Genomic DNA, 13,162 nt, shown 5'->3' on the forward strand with positions numbered 1-13,162 from the left:
TGGTACCATACAAACATGCCTGACCACATACATAAGAGACAACAGCAATATTATCAAAATTCTTTCAAAACTGGCATCCTGCTGAAGGGCTACACTGTGACACCTACCAAACCTACAAATATCAAGTGCTGGCTCACATTCAAGTCAGATGGGACACTGACAGCAGTCACACATGGTACAGTCAGGGAGCCTTCTCTCCGGAGCAGGGGCCTGTCACAGTCAGTCGAAGGCTGGGTTCCTTATGCCACTTAACACCAGGCTAGTGGGGGCCTTCCTATGTAGAAGGGCCAGCGAGCACAGGAGAAGGGAAAAGCTCAGAACACCTAGAATGACAATTCCTGATATCAGTGCGCTGGTAACGGCATTCAGCTGGAAAGGAGGTTCGTTTGGAGAACCTGCAAGTGATAAAACAAACAGTGGAAAGGTCCAATACCGTATTTATCTTATCTATCCTAATATACAGGGGTGGGCAAAAGAAGGCTTACAGTTGTGAGTACGCGAAACAGAGTTTATTCTTGTATTATTACTTATTAATTATGGTATTATTTTCCATATGAACAACTGTAAACCTACTTTTGCCCCACCTTGTATACATGCAAAACATCTGTCACCAGTATCTTATAGAATAACATCATGACACTAAATCATGCAACAATCTATTTGACTATATTATAGTCCAATAACCAAAGAAAGGATTATATGGTTTAGAGACCTTGTATCCCCTGGGCAGCCAAAAAAAAAAATAGTCATCTATAAAATTCTATGAAAACTGACCAACAGGTCACATATGAGTTCAGAAATCCTCAGTGAACTGTTACTTAAAATATAGCAAAATTGTAAAAGCAGAGCTCAATGTATCAGATTTGCAACTGATGACCAAAAAAATCCTTAAAATTTAAAAAAATCATACTATTAGTTTCAATATATGTCAGTTTTCTTACCCAGCTGTGAATTGTTGGTTGGAGTCTCATCTGGAAGGGGGGAAAAGAAAAAAAGTAAAGCAATGTCGTGTCTCCAAATATTTATCTATGTTTATTATAGCTCTATAATTACTTTTTACCAACATGTCTCCTCACCTTCACCCACAAGCTCCATGGGGAAGGCAATAATAAAAATCCTCCTCAACCATTCTGCTTTCCCATTTTCCATCCCACGTCTGGGAGATTTCATCATCTGTTCCCCAAGCCCAGACCCTGCCACTGCCCTGGGCATAAAAATATAATCACAAAATATACTGTGCTGTATTTTCTTCTGCCAGCTCTGCTTCATCATTATCTCTTTAGTCATGTTAGTGGGGGCAGTAATTGTTAACAGCTATTACATTTTTTATAGCACTATACCCTGCCATTTGTTCTTCTGTTAGAGAGAAATATTCATTATTTAGTGCCGCTCCATTTTAAGTGCTGCCAATTTGCCTATCATAATCAGCAAAAACATCATTTTAAGTTCCAAGAAGATAAATTCACACTTAATAACTAAATATAAGGGAAACATGATGTCTGAGCTTGACTTGTAGTTTTATTTGCATCTGGGAAGTAAAAGAATGAAGCTGTTGATTTTTTAATTTTTCCTGGCAAACATAATAATAGATGCAATGAACACATTCACTTGGCTTCACGATTTTTGTCACCCACTTAGTAATCATATAGCAATTAACCCTTGAGCTTATACAACGGGTGAACTTCATAGCTTGTTTAAATATGTGAATGTGGATGCATCTGTGTTTGTTATTTGAACCATGAAATGAGTGCAGTTGACTGCTTTCGGAGTATAAATATTATGACAATTAATACATATGTAGTGCCATCCAGTTTACCAAGTGCTGTTTCATATGTTATCACTTTTAATCCTCACGATAGCCCTATGGTTTAGATACGATTGCTACCCCCACTTTACAGATGAAGAAGCTCCCGTGACAGCCTCTGTGATAGAGTAAAACATGTGTTGAAGCACAAGCTCAGTTTCAGCACCCTATTTCTAAAATAATATAAACTAACCAAGTATGAAAAATACTTAGTCATAGAGATAAATATCTCAAGCTCCAAGCACCAGGATTAGCATTTGAAACCATTGATGGGAGGCCTCGGTGAGATATTTATAAGACATCCGATGCCATTTCTTTTCAGACATGGGAGCCTGGGCAGAAATGATGGTCCCGCCCTGGGTCCCTGCAGTGCAATGCCCCGAATTAATGGGGCGCGCAGCCACGGGGATCTTTAGAGAGGCACGGTGTGTGGCTATAGGACACAAAGAAAAACAGCTCCCATTTTCCTTATAAGGCACCCTTAGGAAAATCCTGACCTCCGGCCAACACCATTTCACACACACGTTCTTCTCATGGAAAGAGATGCAATGAAGGGGCTGTGATTAATTCATCCGAAAGATCCGCGTGACCCTTTCCTAAGGCAAGCAGCCTCACTGCAACGTGGAGGAGAGCATATAACGCTCTAAAATTCTTTCCTGACGGTTATTCTTTGTTTAGATGTCACACCCATTGACTCTAAGACATGTTTCTATTAAAGAACAGAAAGCTCTGACCTCCTCTGCGTCCCAAATTAGGCAAAGGTGCCCCACTATTTTCTGCATCCTGAGGTTAGTAAGAGAAGCCAGAATATCCCCTCCTCCCCCAAACGGTCTCCAACACTCCTGTAAGAGCAATACCACCAGGTGTCACCCAAGGGGACTTGGCTGTGAACAAATCTTCCTATGGGGACAAAATGCCAATGAGCCGCACCAGCTCCAGCTTCCAGGACTCTGAAACTGAAAGCTTCCTACCTCTAACATATGGCTGAAATCAAAGCATAGTAATACTTGAATATTGTTTGGAATTGTATTTGATGGATATTTTTTCTTTCTTAGCACACACTAACTATATATTTTTTAAAAATCTTCAGTTACCTATGTTGTAAAATGTAGCACATATTTCAAGTTCAGACTCCAAGCTTTCCACCCTGCTGTTTGTTCATAGTCTATCTCTACCTTTGAACTCTGAGAGCCCTGAGGGCAAAGACTGTGGCCTGTTCTCTATTGTATTCCAAGTTCCTACCAGAGTGCCTGTCCCTCATCGGGGCTAAATAAATATGCTCGCATGAATTAACTATACATAAAACTCAATGTTAGTAGTAGAAGAGTTTGGCTTGGACTTCTCCATTGAAATATGAAAACAATTAGTTACTATTGTTTTTCAGTGATGATACCTTTAAATTTCTAGAACTGTACCCTATGATAAACATTTCCCTACCAAATAGTTTTAGTATTTGGGAGCTTAAAAGAAGAACACTTCAGGAATTTTATGGGTTTTGAGGAAGTGAATGTTTTCTTAAATCAACTAACAAAATCATTTAACAATGCTGGGTAAAAATAACCAGGATGGATTTGATCTCGTTAAAACATAAAACAAAACAGAAGTTCTGAGGTTTAACATCTTAATAAACTTGACCTAAACCAGATGTCTAGGGGAAAGGAGTGGTTCAATGAGTAAACAAAGCAAAAATTCCAAGTAGCAGAAAGGTTTGACCAGAGCAAATCAAGCCTGAAATTGGACTTCTCCCTATAAAATAGCCATAGGACCTGGAGAGATAAATTCTAGCTGACCTAAGGTAAAAATAGAGTGAAACTAAGGAGAGAAAGTAGCCTTGGTCATTAAGCAGGACATTAAGTTTATATTGGATTTGCCTGTGGATGGATACGGCTTGATTTCCGAGTTCTATGTTTATGTGGAATTTTAAATATTTAGTAAATTATCATATTATTTAGTAGACATTGTTATATATGGTCCTTTACACAGTGAGGCCACAGTGATCAGCAAAAAAAGAGAATCACCCCACTGCTATTTATCTAAATTATGAAAAATAAATCCACAGAGAGTGAGAGAGGAAGGAAGGGGATCTGCAGTCCTTGAACATGATCCTTTGAGAGCTTTGCCAGTGGAGAGACTGAGGTGACTAAGAGACAACCTCAGTGTGTTAGGAAATAAATGTCACCTTTGGAAAGGAAGAAATCCAGCATGACATCATTGGAATCATGATTAAAGGTATTAGCACTGTGCCATGGTCAGTGTGGCTCAGTGGAAAGAGTGTGGTCCACGCACTGAAGGGTCACAGGTTCGATTCCCCATCAAGGGCACATAACTAGGTTGTGGACTGGCTTTCCATCCCCAGCTGAGGAGAATACAGGAGGCAAACAATCAATGTGTTTCTCTCACATCAATGTTTCTCCCCCCCTCCCCCCATCCCTTCCTTCCACTCTCTCTGAAAAGCACTGGAAAAAATATCCTCAGGTGAGGAATAAAAAAATAATAAAATAAAATAAAATAAAAAAATAAAATAATAAATGCATTAGCTCCTTGAGCCTTTAACAGATATTTTGGGCAACTAGATATGATGTGGGTGAAACCTGCAGACCTGGAGAGCTGGTTAGCTATTTAGAAACTTCTACTTGGTAGTCTTTATTAGGATTTGGGGGGTGGGGTCTAAGACATTTTGGTCCTTTTAAAAATTATCTTACACTAGCAAATTATTTAAAATATGTAATATTTAAATTCAAAAATAAAAAAATAAAAAATAAATATATTCAATTTGGTCCAGGTAAAAAAGGAGGCAAGGAAGTTAGTAAAGAGGAAAAGAAATCTACTCAACATGAATAGAGAGATGTCCCTTTCAAGGTGCTTTTTTTTTTTGCTTTTTTTTTTTTTTTACAGCAAACTGATGCTAGACATGCTCCATAGAAATCAAAATATTTTTATTGTGCCTACCCCAAAGCATTCCTAATAACTGGCAACAGGAGCTGAGTTTCCATGCATTGTGACTTGATAAGCTATTTCAGACAGCTAGATAGTGATAAGATCCAAGCCTCTTACAAACCACAAACCAGTCATTTTCTAACCATTCAAAACACATACCAAACCCTCAGGGAGTGAACTAAGTTTAAAATTTTATATTTAATAAATTTCTGTATTACTTAAAAGGCCAATTAGTTTGTTTTTATATAATGCTGTGTCTATACAAACACAGAGGAGTGAATAATTAAAACAATTGTCTGGGTTTTTCAGGCTAAACCACTTTTTTGTTTAATTACCTATTTCAGTCAAAACTTTTCACTGTGGGATGTAAGTCATAAAAGAAAAGGTAAAGACAATCTAATTGAAACACAACAACAGACTTGTGGCTAATATAAAGTAGAGAAAAAAATTTTGGACTATAATTCAAATCAGAATTCTGCTTTTTAAGACAAATTTAGAATTATAGGGTTAGAAAGAATCAAAACCTTTATTTTAAAAATGAAGAAACTTTTGCCCAGAGAAGTGAAGTAAAATCTAGTCACAGAGCTTGTTAGGACAAAAGCTGAAACTGCCCAGTTTTTTAAAATTTAATTTATGTTGTTTACACTGCATGTCTGTTCTATTCTGAATGCCTCTGGTTTCATGCTGATATAAAGCAATATCGCTTGAGAGAAAGAGAGAGAGAACATGCATGCACAAATGCTGTATTTGTATACTTAAGAATATATGTGTACGTTGTGTCCATTAGGTTCATGAGTATGAATGAGTACACTAGATGGGAATATGTAATATTCAGGATCCTGGGAGAAAACAAATGGTACTCAAACTGGACAATTTAAGGGAAGTTTAATAGAACTATTAATAGAAATGTAGGGCCCTGGCTCAGTTGCTCAGTGGTTGGAGCACCTACTTGTGCACCTGAGGGTCTCAGGTTTGATTCCTGGTCAAGGGTATGTACCTGGGTTGCAGATTCATTCCCCACCCCCACTCAGGGTGTGAGCAGGAGGCAACCAATCCATGTGGGCCACTTTGATGTCTCTCTCTCTCTCTCTCTCTCCCTCTCCCCCCACTCCTTCCCACTCTCTCTAAAAATCAATGGAAAAAATATCTTCACTCCTTGAGTGAGAACAAAAAATAAAAAGAAAAGAAAAGAAAGATGCAGGGAATTCACAAGAGAAAATAAAGTTACCTGGTGAAGGAGAGGGTCTGCAGGACCGAGAGCCCAGCTCTGCGGAGAGCTGCCTGGCAGAAGCGTGCGGACTTCGCTGCCAGTCTCTCACAGCGCCACCTATCGGCCAAGCCCAGCCCGAGGCTAGCCGGCCAGGCCGCCTGTGGGCCAAGTTCACAAAGGCCAGTCTTCAGGGGCGGAGAGCAGGGGAGGGAAAGAAAGGTAGAGTGGGTCGGGAGGGGCAAATGAAACTGTCCAGGGCTGTATCCTTGTGTGTGTGTGTGTGTGTGTGTGTGTGTGTGTGTGTGTGTGTGTGTGTGTAAAAAGGGAAATATGGTAAAGACAATATTGCCCTTTGTGTAAGTTGAGTAAACAGGAAACTACTGTGAAATGAAAGTTGTTCAGCAGTTTATCTTGTCTCACAGTTAATTAGTGCTCTTTAGGAACTACTTTGTGTTCTCCTTAGAAGCCAAGTAACAAGCCGTTTTGGAACTGTCTGTTACTACACACCAAAGGAGGGGCACTCTTACCACTCCGCGTAATGATGGGCCCCGCAGAGAGGATGGCATTTCCAGAAGTGCTCTGGGGGCTCCACGTGGTCCTTCTCCCCGCATCTCTCCTTTCTCTATGGCTGCAAATCTGAGGAGTTAATGAAAACAAATGAAATTCCACACCAGCACAAAATTGTTTCTTTATGGCCATTTGGAAAGCAGATTCTTTTGGAAGAGATACCACATGTTTAATTTTATTCATTTACTTCCGTGCATTTATTTAATTACCTTACATATAACCACTACAGTGTTTCTTATCCTGGCTTGGGCCCCATTTCTTATTTCTTCCCGTTATAATAGTGCATTGCCTCATAAATTTACATAGCTCAGTGGCTCTCCTGAAAAAGAGCTGTGTTTATCAAACTTCTCCTTTTATTTCTCTCAAGCCTTTAATAAATCTTACCCTGAAATGTTGGTCAGCACAGAGCCAAGGTAATGTGGACTCTCCTTTTAACCCCATCTGATATAGCCAGTTAGAACTAAACTAGTCAATAACTATAAAGAAATGCATGAATTTGAACATAAATATAAACATACTAAAGCCATTTCAAATTATAAAATGTGCCTGCATTTTGCTCAGGTTAATATTGATGTGACCCTAGAAGGTCTGTCGGAGATATAATTTTTTTACTCACTAATAAATGGTTCTATATTTTATATGATGGCTTCAAGCACTTCAGAGTCACATCTTTTATAGCTTTTAATTTTTTATCCAAAGAATTCCCAGGCCATCTGACCCCAACCTCCTTCTCTAGTGCCAGCCCTGCCTCCTCCTCGGGTTTTCCACTATCTTCCACTCTGCTCCATGGCCTTACTGAAGGACTGGAGGTTCCCTGGTTGCTCTGTTTAAGCCTCTGTGACTCTGACCGTCCTTTGGCATGGAGTGTCTCTCACACTCCTGATTTTGTCCCTTTGGGGTACATCCATCTTCAGGCACAGCTTAAGGTTCATCTCTCCACAATGATCAGCACTGCCTCTCACTACAGCCCATATCTGTGTTTGCATTTGTGCCCTAACATTTTGTCTGGTTAATATTGAGTTTCCATGAGTTTCCTGCCCGAAAGGGTAAGTTCCTTGAAGTCAGAATCCACGCGTGCATCTCTACCCTCCCCGTGCCACGCTTGGCACAAAGCAGGCCTTCCATAGCTCTCTACTGGGTGAACGAATAAATCCGACTTCAAGCAGTTTGGCCTGACGCACATCCACTCTTGCAATAAAAATTAGAGCCTAGCCCTCGATAGCCTTGAGCTTAGATATGACCCTTCAGGGTAAAGGCTCGGAAACATACTGGCATGAGGAAGGGGCAGTCATCAGCCCTGCAGAGCTTGGTGACGCAGTGCAGGAAGACCGTGGACATTTTCTGATTCTTGTGCTTCACAAAGCGGAACACTTCGAAGGAGAACCGGCCCTGCTGGCTCCGGCCGTTTTCGATGACGGTGGTCTGAGGGTCCTTGTCACAGCTGTAGTTGAGGGAATGGGAAGACAGGGTAAACACCGAAAATTACCAGCTCACTGGGAACTGTAAATAAATTCCTGCGGCATTAAGAGAACCCCACTACATTAAAAGCTAACAAAATCATGCCCTGTTACAGACATTTGATAAAACAATAAATTAACTCTACGGATATGACAAGAACAACCTAGATCATAAAACATAAGTAGATCAGTTCCTGATTACAATATCACTTTCAAATTTTAGAGGTTATTTCACATGGTAAAAATCCAAAAAGTGTAAGTATATATAGTGAAGCCTCGTCGCACCTTTGACCCTGTCCACGCCGTCCCACACGCACACCCAGACCTGCCAGAGGCCTCTCCCTGCCCAGCACCCGCAGGGGGTGTGCAAACAGAAGCCCAAGCAACATATTCTTACTGCTCCCTCCTCCTTAAGCAAACCACAGCACATTCTGGATTTTTTGTACCTTGCCTTTTGCAAATTTAGCAGTGTATCGTAGCGATCTTTCCATATCAATACCAAGCGAGCCTCTTCATTCTTTATCCACAGCTGTAGAGGACTCCATTGGGCACATGGCCCAGAGTTTATTTAGTTCCCTAATTATGTGTCCTTGAATATTTTGCTTTTTACAAATAAAGTAAATAATAGATAGCTTTATGATACCGCATTTTGAACATGCGCAGGGTATCTATACAATATATATCTGTGAGATCTTTTGATAAAGCTTCCAACATTGCCCTCTATAAATACTGTTAATTTTTGTACTTCCTCAGCAAATATGTGAAAAAAATCTTTGTTTTCCCCCAGAGCTACATCAACTACACCTATGGGAAAATGTCTGGATTGCTCCCTATTTGACAGAAAAATAAAATATCACCGTCTAATTATTTTACGTTTTTCATATACATTTGAGCCACTTGATGTTTCTTAATTTGAAAACTGTTATGTCCTTCACCCAAATTTCTATTGTTGGCCTTTCCTTTCTGATTCCTACAAGAGGGGATCCTTGCTTTTTATACAAGTCGCATATTGTTTTACTTTGTTGTTTGGATTTGGACGTCCTTCACAGTGTGTGTGTGTGTGTGTGTGTGTGTGTGTGTGTGTGTGTGTGTGTGTATGCGCGCGTGTGCTCACATACACATAATTTTATTTTTATGTTATGTTTTCAATATTTTATTTTATGGTGTCTAGTATTTGGGCTGAAGACAGATTTTCTTTACTCCAAAGTTTTAAAAATATTTCTTATGTTAATATGCTTTCTTCTACCACTTTTAAAGCTGTAGTTTTTACACTTAATAATAATCTGTGTAAAGTTTATTATGATGTATTGACTGAAGTATGGATCCAGTGCTATATTTTCTTATAATCCATTATCCGGCACTATTTAAAGACATATCTGTTTATCCCACTGACCTGTGATATCACAGTCTACCACATAAATAAATTCCCACATGTTTTGTATCTGTTTCTCAGTTTACTAATCTAAATTTTTGTCTATGTGTCTAGTCTTACATATCACATTTATTTACTCATTTTAGAGCTTTTATTAACTATAGTACTGGTACGGCCATCCCTTCCTCATTTCCATGTTTTGTTATTGTTTTTATGGAATTGTCCTTTATCCCTTTATTCTTGATTTGAGTAGCTTACACGTCTCTATTTTATGTTTTTTCAAAGAAATTACTTGATCTTTATTTTTTGCAAAATGTTGAGTCATATTTCAATTTCTGATCCAAGTGTTGTTTAAGAGTTTTAAACTTCCAAGTGGTGGCGACTTTCTGTTTCCTGGTATTGTTTTAAATTGCTAGCTATCAATATATAGCTTATTTATTATCTCTTAGACCTTCTATATCCTTACTTAATTGTTGGCCACCAGACCTAAGTTTCCTGAGAGAGGGTAATTAGTCTTTCATTTTTATTATATTTCTATGTCTTTTTATAGTTCCCCTCTTTATGAAAGCTTCGATATTACCCAAGGTATCTTTTCATTAAACTGGTATAAATTTCTTTTAATTTAGGAGAGTGTTCCGGATTATGTTTTTAAATATTTGTTATATTCTACTATTTTGGTTCCTTTTGGGGCACCCTGATTATGCATATTATACATGTATTCGATTCCTTCTGTCACCTTTTATTTCTATTGTTTCTACTCTAATTATTTTTATCTTCCCCATTATATCTGTTTCTCTTTAATTGCATTTCTTATCTTCACCCCCCGTCCCACACTGCTTGCTGCTGTGTCTGTTTTCCCTGGTACATCTTCAATTATGTCCACCATTCTGTAATAATTTGTTGTTTTCTACTTCATCTAAAATTCTTCCAATTCCCTTTTCACATTCTCAGGGCCTTAACCTTTACTGCCCTTTCCTACCTGAGTTCTTATAATTGTATCTTCATAACTATAATTACTTTTTAAATTGTAAAACAAAATCATTGTCCGAGTGTTTAATTACAAATCTATCTGTTCCTGTTCCACGGCAACATTTTCCCAGCGAGTTTAATTCATCTTTAAACATTTTTTCCTACCATTTTTCACATTTTTCTTGTAGTGCATAAGAACACGGACAGAAATGGCCTCATTCGTTGACCATCTGAAAGAGCTGCATCTCCCTAGGCCTGTTTTTCCAGGGCCTCCTAGGGCAATGAGGAATGTTAACGACCTTCCTCAAGGGTGTCCTCAATTCCTGGGCTCCCTCATGTTTTCCAGAGACAGGCATTTTCTTTGAAAATGATGTCATTGTTCAGCTGAGTCTTCTCCGCCTCTCTAAGTTTATACTCTCGAGGGTGTCAGTCCTGTGCTTCTCAGGTTTATTCACAAGCCTGTTCCACCATTTTCTCTCAATCTTAACTGCTTTTATCAACACTACACATATTTTGGACTTTCTATGGGCTTTCTTTCCTCCTATTTTTACTGAAAATGGCATTCGAGGGACTTCTTTTAGTTATGCATTTCACTCTTCTAGAGTTTCCAACAAAAAAACTGAAAAGATTAAGAACTAAGCTGAAGCCACAATCATACCAGACAGAAGTCTGATAATTGTATTCCACCTTATCAATCTGTGATTATTATAGACATTTTGGGAAAAGAAAAAATGTCAAAACAAAGGTATCCACAATTTCATCATGCATAAATAACTGCTGTGAACCTTTATATGTATTTCCTTACATTCTTTTCTATCATATACAACATAAATGAGTTCAATTGTACATGAAATTATATATGCTGATTATTTCACCTCACATTTAATACATTTGAAATTTAAGAACTACATATTTTTAAGTATAGAAACACTGAGAAGACAGAAAGGGAGAAAATAAAATAGAACCAAACTTTTTTTTCCCTATTTTATAAATAATTACATGATTGCAGTGCCTGTGTGAGGTCTCAATTTACTGGTTCTCCATAATTCCCCTAGCCATTTCCTTATTGCTGAATATCCAGTTTGTTCCCATGTTTTACTATTTGAAATAGCACTGACAGGCCAAAAGATTATAAATATTTTAGAATATGCTTCCTAATTTATAAACATACAATCAAAGAGAATGAAATATTTTAAGGCTTTGGATAGATGTTCTCAAAAATGTTGCCCAAATTAACACTTCCAGCCATATGATATGAATATCATTTTGACCAGACCCTCTGAACATCATCTTAACCTTGATTAGCCAATAAAACATATTCTTTAGGTTTCCCATCATTTTACTCTCATCATGTGTCAATAAACAGAGGTGATCTGAGCCAACTGCATTTTATAAGCATGATTAGAAGCCATTGCTTGGCTCTCAAGTCTGTTCTGCTGTCGGATAAAAATGCTGAAAGGGAACTGAGATGATTGAATGTTTTTGTGATCAATGTCCCCTTTCCTCAAATGTAGATTACATCCACTCCATCACTGTCTGCGGGGGAATGAAGTTGAAGTTATTGGCTCTAATAAAAAAGGAGTGGTAGGCTATTTTATACTTTCATATTAAATACTGATAAATGAAGAAAAGCATTTTGGGGTCTAAATTATCTAGACCATTACTTTAATTTTACTGTCCTTTTGACTTGCGATGAGTCCGTTGAGCTGTGGATAAATACTACCCTCCCACTGCCTTTCTCTTATTGACAATAATAGACTAGCCATGCTTTTGCTAAGACAGTGAAATATTCTCATATGTCCTAAACATGAATAAAACATCTTTGATGAACCTAACCTACTTGCAACTCTCACTCAACAATAGCCTTATCAGCATTTGGTGTTGAAAACTGTTCTCAGCTCTTATACTTACAGCTTTATAAAAGGATGAAAAGTTCAAAATGTAAAACTTTACATATAAAAACTATAAAAGTACCCTATAATTTGTTTCTCTGGCTTATATTTTCCAATTCAATTATCTGCAATTCAATCTTAGCTCTTAATTCAGGATTTAGACACCTACCTAAGGAAGAGATCATACCGAATATCATCATTTGGGTTCCCTGATGGGGTCGTGTAACAATAATCCATTAAGACATTCCATCTGCAGGAAGAGGCAAGCATAATCTAGAGTCAGAACTCCTTTTGGGTATTAGTTACTAATCTAAGGCAAGTAAATATTGACCAATGTCTTACCCCATGGAATATAATTTTTATTAGTTATTTGCAGAGGATTCTTATTGATTAAAACATTCTCCTAAACTCAAAGGCGTTTTAAAATCTGCAATAAATTGCCATCCTACATCAAATGGGGTTAAGGCTAATACAATACCATACAGACACACAAATTGCGTGCAAGGCAAATGAATGGTCAAAGCCTGAGGAAACAAAACCCAAAAGTGAGCTGCATAGATGCTTCTAGGTTCACTGTGAACAATGGCCTTCTGTTTCCAGAAGTTACTGCCTCTAACAGATGACAAAGGATATTAAAATAACACATGCGGCAAAGGAGTTTGTTGTATAAAATACACACTCTAAATTCTGCCAGAATCAGTGGAGGTGGGAGTTCATATAGACATTGTTAGGTAGAAGAAAGCCAGGAGGCAGAGACACAGGCTTCCTCCACAGGCCACATAGTGCCTACATTTATACATTACTTCATTCCAACTCTGGTATTATAAAAATTACTAGTGCATGGGAATTGAATGCCAATAAAATGGGGGAAAAACACCCTGAATTTAGTGAGACTGTTTTTAAAAATCACATATATCCAAGAATAGAACTACCAAGAAGACAGAGAGGGAGAAG

The 13,162-nt window shown here is 38.2% G+C and overlaps 1 protein-coding gene across 1 annotated transcript in view; it reads right to left on the reverse strand.

Moving 5' to 3' along the window:
* Window positions 1-219: 219 nt before the first annotated feature.
* Window positions 220-13,162, reverse strand: part of ZPLD1 (zona pellucida like domain containing 1) — a gene marked incomplete at both ends in the record, with an annotated part of 37,454 nt that continues 24,511 nt past the window's right edge. Inside the window, 5 exons of the mRNA XM_081138517.1 lie at window positions 220-395; window positions 942-971; window positions 6,479-6,587; window positions 7,788-7,959; window positions 12,378-12,458. Of these exons, the coding sequence (XP_080994643.1) occupies window positions 220-395; window positions 942-971; window positions 6,479-6,587; window positions 7,788-7,959; window positions 12,378-12,458 (568 nt within the window). The remainder of the gene's footprint in view (window positions 396-941; window positions 972-6,478; window positions 6,588-7,787; window positions 7,960-12,377; window positions 12,459-13,162) is intronic.

Source organism: Miniopterus schreibersii (genome assembly GCF_964146895.1).
Source record: "Miniopterus schreibersii genome assembly, chromosome: 5".
Lineage (NCBI taxonomy): Eukaryota > Metazoa > Chordata > Mammalia > Chiroptera > Miniopteridae > Miniopterus > Miniopterus schreibersii.